At 35.1% G+C, this 13,942-nt stretch overlaps 2 protein-coding genes across 3 annotated transcripts in view; one reads left to right on the forward strand and one right to left on the reverse strand.

The window, feature by feature from the left end:
• Positions 1-2,844: 2,844 nt before the first annotated feature.
• Positions 2,845-11,581, reverse strand: LOC117973960 (serine/threonine-protein kinase VRK1-like). 2 transcript variants are annotated; one of them, XM_034927841.2, is made up of 13 exons: positions 11,446-11,580; positions 10,755-10,914; positions 10,555-10,610; positions 10,116-10,185; positions 9,773-9,860; positions 8,245-8,353; positions 7,640-7,732; positions 6,842-6,974; positions 6,613-6,733; positions 6,019-6,077; positions 5,272-5,444; positions 3,433-3,556; positions 2,845-3,224 (listed from the first exon to the last, which is right to left on the reverse strand). In XM_034927841.2, the coding sequence occupies exons 2-13, from the start codon at positions 10,912-10,914 to the stop codon at positions 3,088-3,090; spliced, it is 1,323 nt and encodes a 440-aa protein (XP_034783732.2). In that variant the 5' UTR covers positions 11,446-11,580; the 3' UTR covers positions 2,845-3,087. The 2 variants fall into 2 exon arrangements, with proteins under 2 accessions (XP_034783732.2, XP_058843803.1); XM_058987820.1 differs by lacking the exon at positions 3,433-3,556 and having other exon boundaries at positions 3,066-3,224; positions 11,446-11,581.
• A 54-nt stretch (positions 11,582-11,635) lies between these two features.
• Positions 11,636-13,942, forward strand: part of LOC117422536 (protein phosphatase 1 regulatory subunit 37-like) — a 35,018-nt gene continuing 32,711 nt past the window's right edge. The window contains exon 1 of the mRNA XM_034928002.2: positions 11,636-11,728. The gene's annotated coding sequence lies outside the window, so the exon portion shown is untranslated. The remainder of the gene's footprint in view (positions 11,729-13,942) is intronic.

The raw sequence follows: 13,942 nt of genomic DNA on the forward strand, positions 1-13,942 counted from the left end.
TCTAGTATATCCTTTGAAATTGTAGGTAGTGGAGTGTTTAGCATTCCCTTGTCAAGCATCTCCCTGCTGTGACAATAAATGCCTGTCCAGTTTTGTTCACAGCAGCATATACAGATTAGAAACAGCAGGAGAACTCTGTAGTGTGAATACAATAACGATAAGAACGCTTGTCTTAGCCCCACTGCTTCAGCAATTCTTGGAATGTGAGAACCTGCTGTTTTCTAATATTTACACACAACTAGAATCACAAATGCACCATAACTGTACAGGAAGAGACACAAAATCCCCTTTTTCAAATCTGTTTTGGAAAATGCATCAAAACACATTGTTACCTTTATTCCATCCGGATGCTTTATAGCCTCAAGGAAAGTCTCCATAACATTCTAGAATCACAAAACACCCAAAATCCATCATTCTTTATTTTTACAGATTTTATCCCTGAACCATTCTGTCATCCTGGAATGACATGCCTCCGACTCCATCTCTAACAATATCAGAAGGAACTAAAACAATGTGCCTGACTTATGACTGTCCTTGTTTGCACTGCCATATGAATGTTTGGTAAAACAAAACCAATCTCCTTTAACTACATTTATATTTATGTGCAGGATTTTTGGATTTGGACATGGACATGTTGGACTTGTACTGTACTTTCAAGTTTTATAATTTTCCTGCCTCTTCAAAATCACAATAAAAATGATTCCCAAAATATAAGATAAAGGGTTCTGTTCTTTTTCCATCCTTAAAAGCTCTCCCTTTAAAACAATTAATGCCTATGACTATTCTTCTCTAGCTTAGCTGCTTTAAAGATGACTCATTACACTGTTCTGCTGGGCGTTTAATCGACATAGCATAAAATGCTAATGTACCACTAAGAATGTAATCGGAGGCGCTAGCCGATATGCCAGCTTGAGCAGGAGACCCGTAGTTCATTGCAGTTACACTGTACTACTTGTCCCTTTTGATGTGATCTACCTTCCTATCTTGTTTTGAAGTACCAATAATTCTATATCTAGAAATACATTACAACTTGAACAGTTTTTTAGATTACATTTTGTTTAAAATTTGACATTTTATTTCAACATATTTCTGTAACGCTATTTTTCTTAAACATTGTTTAGTGATGCAGCATTGGCTGACATACTGCATAATAAAATATATTAATTGACCCTCTTCTTGAAAACTAGTTTTTATACATAAGCCCATACAAAATAAATATCCCCTTTAGATACAGTCAAAAAATACTGCCTGAGATCGTTGGCTAAGAAATTCTGGAGATGTAATTCAACTCAGTTCAACAAGGTGGCGATGTTGTGTTTGAGATGCAAGTGTTGATTCCGCTCCCCCAGTCTAATTATTATCAGCTACTGCCACCTGCTGGGAAGATGCAGCTTAAAATGTACAGCTCAAAGCATGTCAGCAAAACACACATTTTGACAACTGTGTATTTCAGGGGGTAGCTTTAAATAAGTGTTTTATTTTGGACGGCTATGTTAAATTACAGCCAATTATTAAATGTAATGTTGAATATGAATTAAAATTCAGCACCATTGTGTTTAATAGTTATGGACAAGATGTTAGAATGTACCATTGATTCATTAACTTATGTAGCTGGATTCAAAATTTTACTTCTCCAGCCAACAGTGTACCATACATTCTACATGATTCAAAATGACAAAACAATGCTACCTTCATTTACAAAAAAAAAAAAAAAAACGGGTTTAATAAGACACACATGAGCTTGTTACCTATGGACAGGGGGAGGGGGGCGGGCAGGAATCAAACATAGTAAAACCTGGAATGGGTGAAACTGCTATGCAAAAGCAGTCTTATGTCCATCCCTGCTATACATTAGTAACCGGACATGAAAATGTATGAAAATAAGCCAGATATAATAAAGACCTTATTTCTGAAGAAATTAATCTGCTCAAGATTCATACTTCTATATTCCATTGAATACATTAGTAGTTTGGAAGACCGCAAGCCCTATCTTTTATATATTACTAACTTTAACTTGTTGTGACCCTTGATATTCTAATGTCACATGTTTATATGTGGACATTTGTCGCATCGTTATACATTAATACTTTCACAAATTGTGAGTTAATTTCAGTTCTGCAAATCAGTTTTAATAAATGTTTCACTGGAAGGAATCTGCAACACAATGCCAAATCTGGCATGAGCTGTCAGTGCAGTTCATGGTAGTGCCAAATGCACAGACAAACTGGAACCTGCCAAGATGTACTGTATCCATATCACTTGGATCTATGAACATAAGCATGCTATAATTAAGATGCAGAACACTTTGGATGTTAAATTAGTTATTTCAGATGTTAACAAAAGTCATGATAAATCACAAGTTTAAACAAACTACAGTTTCAGCCTAGATAACCAAGAACATTGACACTATTGTTGTAGTAACAGAAGGACGGCTTTGTAAATCACACATTTCTTGTACAATACCCATTATCAAACTTGAGAATCACAGAACAAAGTGTACCAAAAATTATGCTCAATGTGCAAGCCAGTCACAGGTCAAAGTGAAGTGAAAGATATTGTCCAAGGAGTTTCCACAACACTGAAAATATGAAGTTGGTAAGGCTTAAATGATTAATAAGATATTAGTACTTCAAGCAGCAGGTTATAAAAACACATATCGGTAATGTAATTGCTATGAGAACTAGTGAGATATCAATACTGAAAGTATGGTGTAACAAAGAAACTATTCAAGCTGACAAGTAGTCAGGGCTACTTTTAAGCAAAACACCAGAATAGTGAATTATTAAACAACAAAAACATCTTATGTGTTGCAAAAAATAAAAACACAACAGCCACAACAAGTAATTATTTCTAAGAATTTTGTTTATTAAGAAAATAGCCCCTGCAGCACAATTTCATGGAGCCTTGAACAGCTGTAAATAGACTATACAATCTACAATCATTCCAACATCTTATTATTTCCCAAGGGATACAAAGTGACAGTTCACTGAACAAGCACGTAGCAAGAAAGAACTTAAAAAAAAAAAAAAAAAAAAAAAAGGAATAAAAAGGTATGGAAGAATAAAGAATAAAATCATCAGAAATCACTCATTTCGTCAGTTTAGGTCTGCCTCTTCCCCTTCCAATTGCAGGAGAAGTCTGAGTGCCGGTTTCTACCAGAATCTTTTTGGAAGATGATCTTTTTTTGGTGGGGGCAGGTGACTTTTCCTTCAAACCATTTGCCTCTGAAATATATACATATACATACATAAAATACACATAGGAAAATTTGAAATAATAACTAAAACAAAAGACATTTTCCAAGGTCAGTTATTTGCAATTTGTCAATTATACAGTGCAAGACAAATAGAATAGGTCTCTAAGGTCTCCTACAGGCACCTAAAGCTACAGTTTGAGAAGAGCATGTTCACCTGGCAGGGTTTCCTTCCTCACCTGTTTTTGATGGAACACCTTGTCCTCGTCCCCGTCCCCGTCCTCGTCTTTGCTTTGTGGGAATGACCTCCTGATCTCCACCAGATTCTTCAGACACTTCTGTAAGCTTTCTTTTGGTCTTTTTCTACAGAAAGAAAACACAAAATGTTATGACGTCTTATTAAAGATAAAAGGCTGCATAACCATGAAGACTGCAAACAATGGCAGAATAACTTATTTATTTTACAAGAAACATAATAAAAAGTTCAGTGCCCTCTCCACATGTACACACAGTACACTACATAAATATAAACATCCCCATTGAAATATTATATAATTTGATCCATTTTCAAAAACCTGGAAAATCAATAAAATATAGAAGTAACAATACCATCTATTTCACAAATCTTAACAAAATAGGGCCTTTTATTATGCAGTGAGGTACTGAGCAACTATAGAAAAGGAGTTCTATTGAGAAAGGAATATTTCTTAACCCATGTGACAAGGAAGATGCACTTAAAAGCTGTAATCTAAATCTGGCTCTTGCTGAAAGAACAGTATAATGAACACTTTTTTTTCCCCCAGACCTGAACTATCACTAACCCCCCCCAATTTTGCCAATTGCTGCCTCATGATTACCATCCAGACCCTGCTGAGTTGAACAGATTGGCTAGATAATTACATACAATAACTGCAGTGGGCAGGTGACCCTCAGCTGGCACAGGGCAGCTCCCTGGTGAAAACTTCCATATGCAAACTGCACTGAAGTAGTACAGCGCAGCGGCCTGATTATCAGCCAACTCAGACTCCAAGGTTACCATGTCAGCAGATTTGTGATACATTAGTAAGAAATAAACAGACACTTCAGACTGGTATGAAAATTAAAGTACAAAACCTATACAAAGCTTCTAGGATTATTTATTTGGAAACAAATATTTATTTTACCTGATGCAGCCCTCAAACAAAAATTGTTTTAGAAGAATTATATATAGGGATTTTGTTTTTCTTCATTTTTCAGTGCTTATTTGAGCCACTTTAGAGTTATATATAAATATTTTTTGGGGGCTTTCGCTTTTTATATACTGTATGAAATTATTCTTCTGGGTTAGTTTTGTTTTTTGTCACAATATGTATAGTAACTCGACAGTACATGCACACTTCAATTGTACCTTCTTTCCTTTGCTGTCTTCCACAATTAATCCTTATGGTCACTATATTCTTGCGTGTGTAAGCATTTCTTTACATTTTGCCACAATTTGCAATTCTGTTTTAAATTCCGCGTGTGTGTAAATACTCTCAATCGACGTACTGTAATATAGCTTTAAATCGTGAGCAAGAACATCTTGTTTTAAATTTTGCAAGCGTGTTACAGTCCTCCAATAGAAATGTAGAATTTCCTACCACTCTAGTTGGAGCGGGTTTAGTATTCAGAACGAATCAATGCAAGATACAATTCAGGAAGGAGGGACTGCATTGGGAATTATTTATTTTTTCACAGTGAAAGTTTTTCTGGCGTTTACTGGATATACCGATTTTATTATTTTTTTTGTAGCAGGGGTGTTATCGGTTTTAAGCCCCAAGTTTGTATTATAAGAGAGATTTGATATTTAACCAAATGTTTACTCATTTTACACAGTAGGAAAAAAATTAAAAAACTATTTAAAAATCAGTGTTTATTATCCATAAGCAATATGGATGTTAATACTGTATTTTATAGGACTGAGCATACACCTCCTGCCACAGTATTATGAAGACAGTGTGTACTTAATTATACACAGTCTGGAAGCCACAAATTTACAACAAAATTGATTCTTTCAAGATTACATATATACACAAATATTAGATTTTTTTTTTTTTTACCTTGGTTGATTTGGATGCCAGTTCATTAACTGATATAGAGAAGTCTAGTTTGTCGTCATCCTTGGAGCCAATAGACTTGAGTCCTAGCTGGAGGATAGTGCACAGTTTCTGATATGAAGGCTTGTCATTATATTCCAAGGACTTAACTTCCTCCATATACTCGATCATTTCATCTGAGACAAATCAAACCATCAAAGCCAAGGATTATAACATCCATTACACAATCCACTGTAAACACAAACCAATTATCACACAAATAATATTCAGCCATTACCAAGCTACAGTAACCACACTAACCAAAAAAATATGGGAAAGGCAAATTACCACACCTCTGCTGTTCAAAATGAACACACACTATTCCAGTAAGAATTACGGATATGTTGGAGAGTAAAATGCTTTTATGTATCACCATCTATCACTGTTCTTGGTCCAAGGCTGTTATCTACGTTTGGTCTCTTTACAGTTTTGTCAGACTTTCAATGTGTTAGTTGTTCAAACAAATAAAGTAAATCCTGTATTACAGTATATTAAACATGCCTTTCTGAAGTTGAAGTGCATATTAAAATTCCATACAACAAATCGTGTTCCCGAGAAATTTAAGGATAAGTGTAATGTACAACATTACAGTATATTTTTACTGTACATTTAAAATCCTGTGACAAACATTTAAACTAGAAGTCTTTTCTCAAGGTCTTTGATCATTTACATTCATTACATATTATACATTACTTTCCCTGGTTTACTTACGTGGTGTGTCATTTGTGGAGAAGCATTTAGATATAAAATCCGATATGTTGTATCTGGACCTGTTAAATGAATAAATAAAAATTCAATAAAAAAATTTAAAAAGAGTGTATCTTGAGTAAAAGAGATCATGTTTACACATTGCAGTACAGATTATATCAATGACTGATTAACTTATTTTTTTTTCTATCAAACTATCCAGTCATTTATGCTTTTGAAATGGGGTACATACGAGACACCTTAAGATTAATTCCATTTTTTTTTTTTTTTTTTTAAATGTAGTTTACATTAAAACAGGTATCATTTTTTTTTTTTACCTGTTAGTACAGAGACGAGTGTGTCTTAAAACTGTGTGGGGAAAATTGCCAGCCCGATACACTGGTAGATCGACTGTTATACATATGATAATGAAATGTACATATCTCTTCACTATTACATAGTTGTTGACTATTTTTATTCATGCGATAGATTCTGAAGTTATCGTTTAAGTAAATGTGTATATGAGAAAACCCAGGATACCAAACTTGTAAAAACATGGTAGTGGCATTTTGACCCTTTTTAGATTACAACAGCATTATGTAATGTAATGTGGCTTACTTGATTTTTAAGTCTCTGACATAGTTGGGGTCTTTCAGGTTATCTTCCCAAGGTAAGCTCCCACACAACCACTGTATCATACAGTAGCCCAAGATTTCCAGGTCACTTCTTCTTGATGGAGCTGGGGGGGGGGGGGGTAAAGTTAGTGTGTCAGTTTTAAATGCTGTGTTTAAAAAAAAAAAAAATACCCTTTGAATATTTGTTGCGCTTTTCTGTTTTAAGAACTTACATACTCCTTTGTGTGCATCAATACTAGTAAACTCAATGGTTCCATCATGGCATCTCTTTGGATCTTCCTTATACTCTTTAAGGACCCCCTCCGGACTATACCTATAGGCCAGTCCATAATCTACCAAGTAAACCTGGGTACAGTAAAGCAAACAGTTAGTACGTTTCTGCATTGTGCTTGGCTTATTACTTGAAAGCTATTAAATCACAGTTTGATTGCAAGTCAAAACATACGTTGCATTAATACAAGCTAAGAAATGCAACTAAACCCACCAATCCCATGAGATTTCCTCTCGGGATAGTAATTTAAAACACTGCAGTTTAATAATACACCGCTGTTACATTATTAAAATCAGCAAATTCAATATTTTTAACATTTATTTCCTTAGGAGAGGTTTGCCAGTTATTTTCTCTCTATATAATGGCTTTATCTAGATGATTACAGGATTTATTGAAACTGAACACTATAAACTATACTGATAGAATACTGCACATATCCCCAGAAGTAAAACTCAATAACAGTGAAAAGGTTACTGAAGCTAATCTCTGCTTTGTGGATGCAAAGGGTATCATTCTAGCATAAATACTATCTCCTGCAACATACAAGAACAATGTGTTCACCTATGGTTTTGAAAAATCATCACTGCAGTGTATGCTGGTGTATATTTGTAAAATAGCAGTAGTGTTGGGTTCCGGGGTTTTCTTTTGAACATATTCTCAAATTTTAAATATTATGCACAAATCATGTTTGGTATCTATATCAATATACACAGGAAACTGTTTTCAGTAGTACACTTACCAGATTGGGGTTCTTGTAACTAAGAAGAAGGTTAGAGGCTTTGATGTCCGCGTGCACATACTCATGTTCATGTATATATTCTAGGATGTCAAGCTAGAACACCAGAAGAGAAAAACAGCTTTTAAAATCACAGCAATACATTAAATGTGCAACAGATTTGCACCCCCCCTACCCCCCCCCCAAAAAAAAAATCACATTATTAAATTAGCTCAAGCACCAAGACCAGATTTAAATAAATATATTTGGGATACACTGAACATGTGATCAATTTAAAAAAAAAACACTAATATTTACAAATGAAAGTAACTGCTGGTGTTAAATGTGTTTTAGTCAAATTCAGTCGTGAATTGTATGAAAGTTTTAAATTACACATCTGCAAATGCTCTCATCACCTTTAAATGATCACTTAGTATGGGGCGACATTGTTGTTCTCTTTAGCCATCCTAATGAGGGGATTTGTATAGGATGTATTTTTATAAGCAAATGTAAACTGTGTTGCTGTCCGGTTATTGTAAGGTTCTGCAAATAGATTTCTATGAGTTCTGCCACTGGTGGTGGTTCATACTATGATGGCCTTCACTCACTGCTTGAGCCATGCAACTTACTAATCTCAGTCCTAGCTGTAGGACAGTTTTTCGACTAAATCGTTTTCCATTTTCTTCAAAGACCTTTTGTAGATCTGTACCGAATCTGTCCATAACCATGAACCTGTACCTAGAAAGAAAAGAAAAAAAGAAGATTGCCTGAAAGAATAAAATACTTGTTGGAATGTACTCTTTAAACCAGCATATTTTAGCAGCAGCCCTAAACTTTCAAGAGATTCTTGTGAACAGCACCTTTATCAAGTACCTCCACCGCCAACTTATAGCAAATAAGGAGTAATTGGTTCAATATATTGTACAATGCTGCCCTTTGGATTTTCTTTAAAAGGTAGGGAATCTGTGATCCACATCAGGACAGGGACGAAGAACGTTAGTGACAAAAAATATTAAGCTGTATAGGGGCAGTTAAAGAATCTGAAACATTACACTTAGATGGGCAGGCTGGGCAATAAAAAGATGAAAACCTGACAAGTCAGCTAGAAAGCAGGGCAATCAGTGGCAGCCAGAACTTCACGGATTTCAATGTGAAAACATGTTTAAATTCAGAAATGTTAATTACATTTGAAACTATTCCAATCCTAATGTGTGCAGTCTACTACTAGCTCTCAGTCTGTCAAATCAGATGTCTTATTTCTTAGCAGACGCCCTTGTCCAGGGCGACTTACAATTGTTACAAGATATCACATTATTTTTACGTAGAATTACCCATTTATACAGTTGGGTTTTTACTAGAGAAATCTAGGTAAAGTACCTTGCTCAAGGGTACAGTAGCAGTGTCGTCCCCCCCCGGGATTGAACCCACGATCCTCCGGTCAACAGTCCAGAGCCCTAACCACTACTCCACACTGCTGCCTGTACATACCGGAACCTAATCTCCTTCACTCTTTCACTATTCCTTTCAAAAGGCACCCTGTACAGCTGTTTCATCCTTAGACCCGGTCAATAGTTGCCAGACTGACACTATGTACATTCTGAAAAATGTTATGGTTTTGTATAATTGTAGTCTGGATCTCCCTCAAATGTATTGAGTTGTTTGCAACCACCATATCTACAATGGCAGCCTCCTGTTCAGCATTGAAGACTCTTCCTCAGCCACCGAGGTTGTCTTTCAATTCTATAAATGGATATAATGACATTTTGATGGTCAAGGAGGATGATGGAAAAACTGCTTACATGTATATCGTACAGTACTGTAATACAGTGAAGTAAGATATGGTCACTTACCTATTCTCATTTCTGAATATTCTAATTATTGATGCCACAGTTACACCCTCTGCCCAGGCTCTCACATTGAAAGGCCATTGAACACATTTCCAAATAAGTCAGTCACATTCAGAGTTGACTAAGGGTGTGCAACTTTAATTTCTGTCTCGTCTACATCTGTGAATTAGGGACTAGAACATCTCTATTCAAAATGACAGTTTCAGAGGGAATAGATATAGAACACACACAAAACAGATACGAATGCATAAGGTTAAAGTTAATACATTCATTAATGAAGATTCAAGTGCAAGAGTTGAGCAATATTTACCTGCTTCCGCCTTTCTCATGCAGCCCTGATCCCCAATATTTAGGAACCCCTAGGTACTTCAATTTTTGAGATTTCCTCCACTTTTCAACTGAAAATGTAAAAGAGGTCAGTTAAAAAAATGCTTTTCTCTGCAGACCATAAAATTTATGAACACATTCTAAAAGTAACATATAACACAATCTAACCATACACATAGTGTATGGCTGTAGTCAAACAAGTTAAATGGCACCTATCTATATGTGATTGAGAGGTGCAAGTAGTGATGTGATGTTAAAAACAGATGTGTCACAACAGGGTTGTTGAGATGCTTAATACAAAATATCCAAAATAAAAATCAACTCACTTAGATCAGGTTTAGCTGCTCTCATGTAGAATTTCAGTTCAGAGAAAAGTGGTCCATTGTCACTTGGCTCCTATGCATATTTAATTGACACAGAATTGTGAAATAACACAATTGAGTATACAAAGAAGTTAATTTAAGTCAACCAGACTCCCACCCCTAACATGTATGTACATTTTGAGCCACCTTATCTTCTGAATACTGCATAAGTACTATGTACATGGAACTTGTTGATGTAGTATATGAGCAACTGCAGGCACATGCTTCAGTATTGGTTTATCTGACACAGTGACTCAAACCAGTTTAACAAACACTAACATGTTTACTTAAATATGAAAATATATAAATGATGAAAAGCATAGGCCTACTATAAGTTACTTCCAAACAGACAAGGCATAATTCATTTAAAAGTAGTGAACATGGATTGTATTTTTGAACTTACCACTTTAATGACATATGGGGCATCTTTCCCAACTGTCCCAGAGGAATTTTCATTTGCTGCAGGAAAAATAGAATGAATAGATCAATGTTTCTTGCATAACTTTCTTATGCAATTCATACCATTTTTGTATACATGAGTTTGTTTTTGTTTGTGAAAAGGATAGTCAGTGCAGATCAAAGTCTAAACTAGTTAAACCATACCCAAGTAAAGAAGTCCAAATCCTCCCTGTCCAATTGGTTCTCCCAAAATCCACTGCTTCTTGGCTGTATCTGTCAGAACTTCACCTCGTGGAAACTCTTCTGCTAACTTTCTCTTTGCAGGAGCTCTTGCTTTACCAGGGGGCTTGCTTTTTGGTGGCATCTAAAAACACACATTTTATACGTTTTCGTTTATAAAACAACTCATTTACTGGCATTTATTTTTTGGTTGTCAATGGTAAAGATGCATTAATCGCTAGGGTGGTGCAGCCAAACTAACATATATAACAGTTATAACATACAAATGTTGTATTTATAAACGGCAGAAGTAATTCGTAATTGCCATGCAAATAAGATCAACTTGCTATATCACTTCCACCACTATACACGTTACTGTAAAGAAACTGTTCATGTTCAAAACGTTTTCACTTAGTTAGGCCATTGTCATAATTCACTACGTACCCGGTTACTACTAGTGTTTGCGAATTCGTAAATGTAAAGAGGACTACGATTAGCTAGGGATGGTACTATTCATGGTATATCTAAAAACAAAAAACAAGACCTACTTGTATACACATTCTAGTCAAGCGGCCTATAACATAGCCAACTTCCGTATCCTTTATTTTATTCATAACCAAATATATGTGTATACAAATGATTAATATAGAGACACTACCATTTAGACAATGTTTACCTTGTTTAGTAGTCAATCCCAATGCAGTATTTAACAGCAAATGGCAGCTGTATAGACTCTTCTTTTCTAAGCGACCCTCCAAACTTCCCGCACTCTGCTACATGCAGGAAAACTAGCGACCAGCCCACCAACACTGCTTGATACTATTGGCCAGCTAGCGCCCAGTATCCGGTTTTGCGATGGTGATGTCTGGGATTTGGAGTTCTATTTTTGTAAAGGTCCGTGAAATGTAAAATGTTATTGCTAGACGAGGCTATGATGATGTACGGTCACATGTGGGAAGGTAGGCAGATGGTAAATGTGATATTTTTTCAAGAAAGTTTAACTACCGGTATGTTATTACTTTTTCTAAAAAGAAGCCGAACAAGAATGAATCTTGGAAACTGCTTCTTACTGTTTAAAATATGTGACACCTTTTCGTCTCGGGAAATGAAGAAATATAAACAGGTGTAAATGATTCAGATTTGCTGTAGAGTAAAGGTTAAGAAATTAAATACTGGACAGTAAATTACATTGACTTTAAATGAATTGTGTGAAAAGTCAAGGCCATATTGTACTATTGTCAATAGTATTGATATTGTGTTTTTCCATTCATTTTCTATTATTAGAGAAAAAGTAGTAAAAACTAAGATACACTAAAAGTTGTAAAAGTTGTTAGCGGTATGTGTGTGTGTGTGTGTGTGTGTGTGTGTGAACTTCAAACTTTAGAATTCTGCAGCATGTTCAACGCACGAGACTACATATGTACACACAATATGCTTTAATTTTGAGAAATCCTTAACGGTGATTGGTTGAATTCTTATACATGATTTATAATTTTATTGCACACTATCTGAAAAGCAAAATATGTTAGATGTATGAATATCCATGAACATATCTATAATATGGCCAATGTGTCTTAAACTTTGGTGTTTAAGACACATTAAATCTAGAAATAGGCTTCTAAAAGTGACAAATAAACCATACGTCTTTCTCTATGTATTCTTCTTTTAGTGTTTATTGTTTTGTATCTTGCAAGACTTGACAGAAGCCCCTTGGAAATGAGAATGTCTCACACAGATTTGCATTCTTATTAAAGAAATACAATTGAATAGTAATTCACTTCAACCTCCCGGGGAAGGTCTATCAGCCAATTCTTTCTTTTTTTCTGAATTGTATTACCATATTTTTTTTTTTTTTTTACTTCTGCTTTCTGTATGCTTAGAACAGAAATTAGATTAAAAAAAAAAACTGCTAAATTAAACCCACTAGCCATAGCGATACCCCAATAACAAAACCTCAGATTCTTGGTACTGTATCTTTGAGTTTAAAATAAAAAAGAAGATCCCTAATAGTTTTTTTTTTTTTTTTTAAGTTTTCTCTGGATACAAAAGTTAACGTCCTATATAGAACCATGTATTTCTGAACACATAAAAAAAAAAAAAAAAAACATAAAACACCATAGGATAGTTTATAGAATACTAACCCTACCCAAACATATATCTGGTCTATAAATTCTGTTAAAAAATGTCCATAAAAAATCTAAAAGACTGTCTTTATATTTCAAACATTACAGTCTGCCTTTCATCTGATATATATTGGCTTATACAAGATGTACTATGATTGTCTCATCAATCAAATACTATCTCCAACATATGGTGTAATCGTCAATGTTTGGTGTAGTTATGTCTACATTCATATATTTTATCTCAGAAGTTCAAAGTGTATGATAACAGTGGCAGGTGGTCTTAATCTGAAAGAAGACGGTAGAGACACGTAATTAGGCCATGTGTCAAGTCATGGGATTCCTGGACAGTAAATCCACTGAGCAGTACTTTATAACCATATACCCTAACACTGGGAAATAAATAATAGTTTTGAAACCCAATGCTTGGTATAGATGTACAGTTAGGCGTCATGTAGTTTACATAACGAGACGGCAGGGGTTATCATGAAGGCAGTGGGGTGAGAATACAGAGCAGCAGGTAAAGGGAGCGTCCTGCTATTTCTCTTTAAGCAAATCATTGACCTTGCACTGTTGGGAAAATGCATCTCTTAAGCTACAGGGATGGAAACAGTGTTGCTAGAAAAAAAGGATTACAATTAGATGGACATGAAATATTAACATTTAGTAGTATGTTAGTGTAGTGTTGGACTTGGTCATTTAATGCCAATAATATGTTTTAGCAGCTAGAACTGGAGTAGCCGTCATTCTGCAAAAACACATGCAAATATCACAGTGTTATGAAATGTTTTATCCAACTGAAAGCCTAAGAAGATTTGAAGTGAAACTTTCTGGGGTGTTTTCACACCCTGGTGATATGCAATCTGCATATTGCATATAATACGTTCAAAACTGACACTACACCTTAGGGGCAATTAACAATACTTTGAAGAGTTTGTTTGTGTCTTCATATTAATAATTAGGATTTGGTGCCTATGAACTAATTCCCAGAAATCTCCACAGTACATACCCAGGGCACACTTAGAGCATTTAGTTAAGAGAGCCTTTAAAATA

This window comes from Acipenser ruthenus, chromosome 15 (genome assembly GCF_902713425.1).
Source record: "Acipenser ruthenus chromosome 15, fAciRut3.2 maternal haplotype, whole genome shotgun sequence".
NCBI classification, from domain to species: Eukaryota; Metazoa; Chordata; class Actinopteri; order Acipenseriformes; family Acipenseridae; genus Acipenser; species Acipenser ruthenus.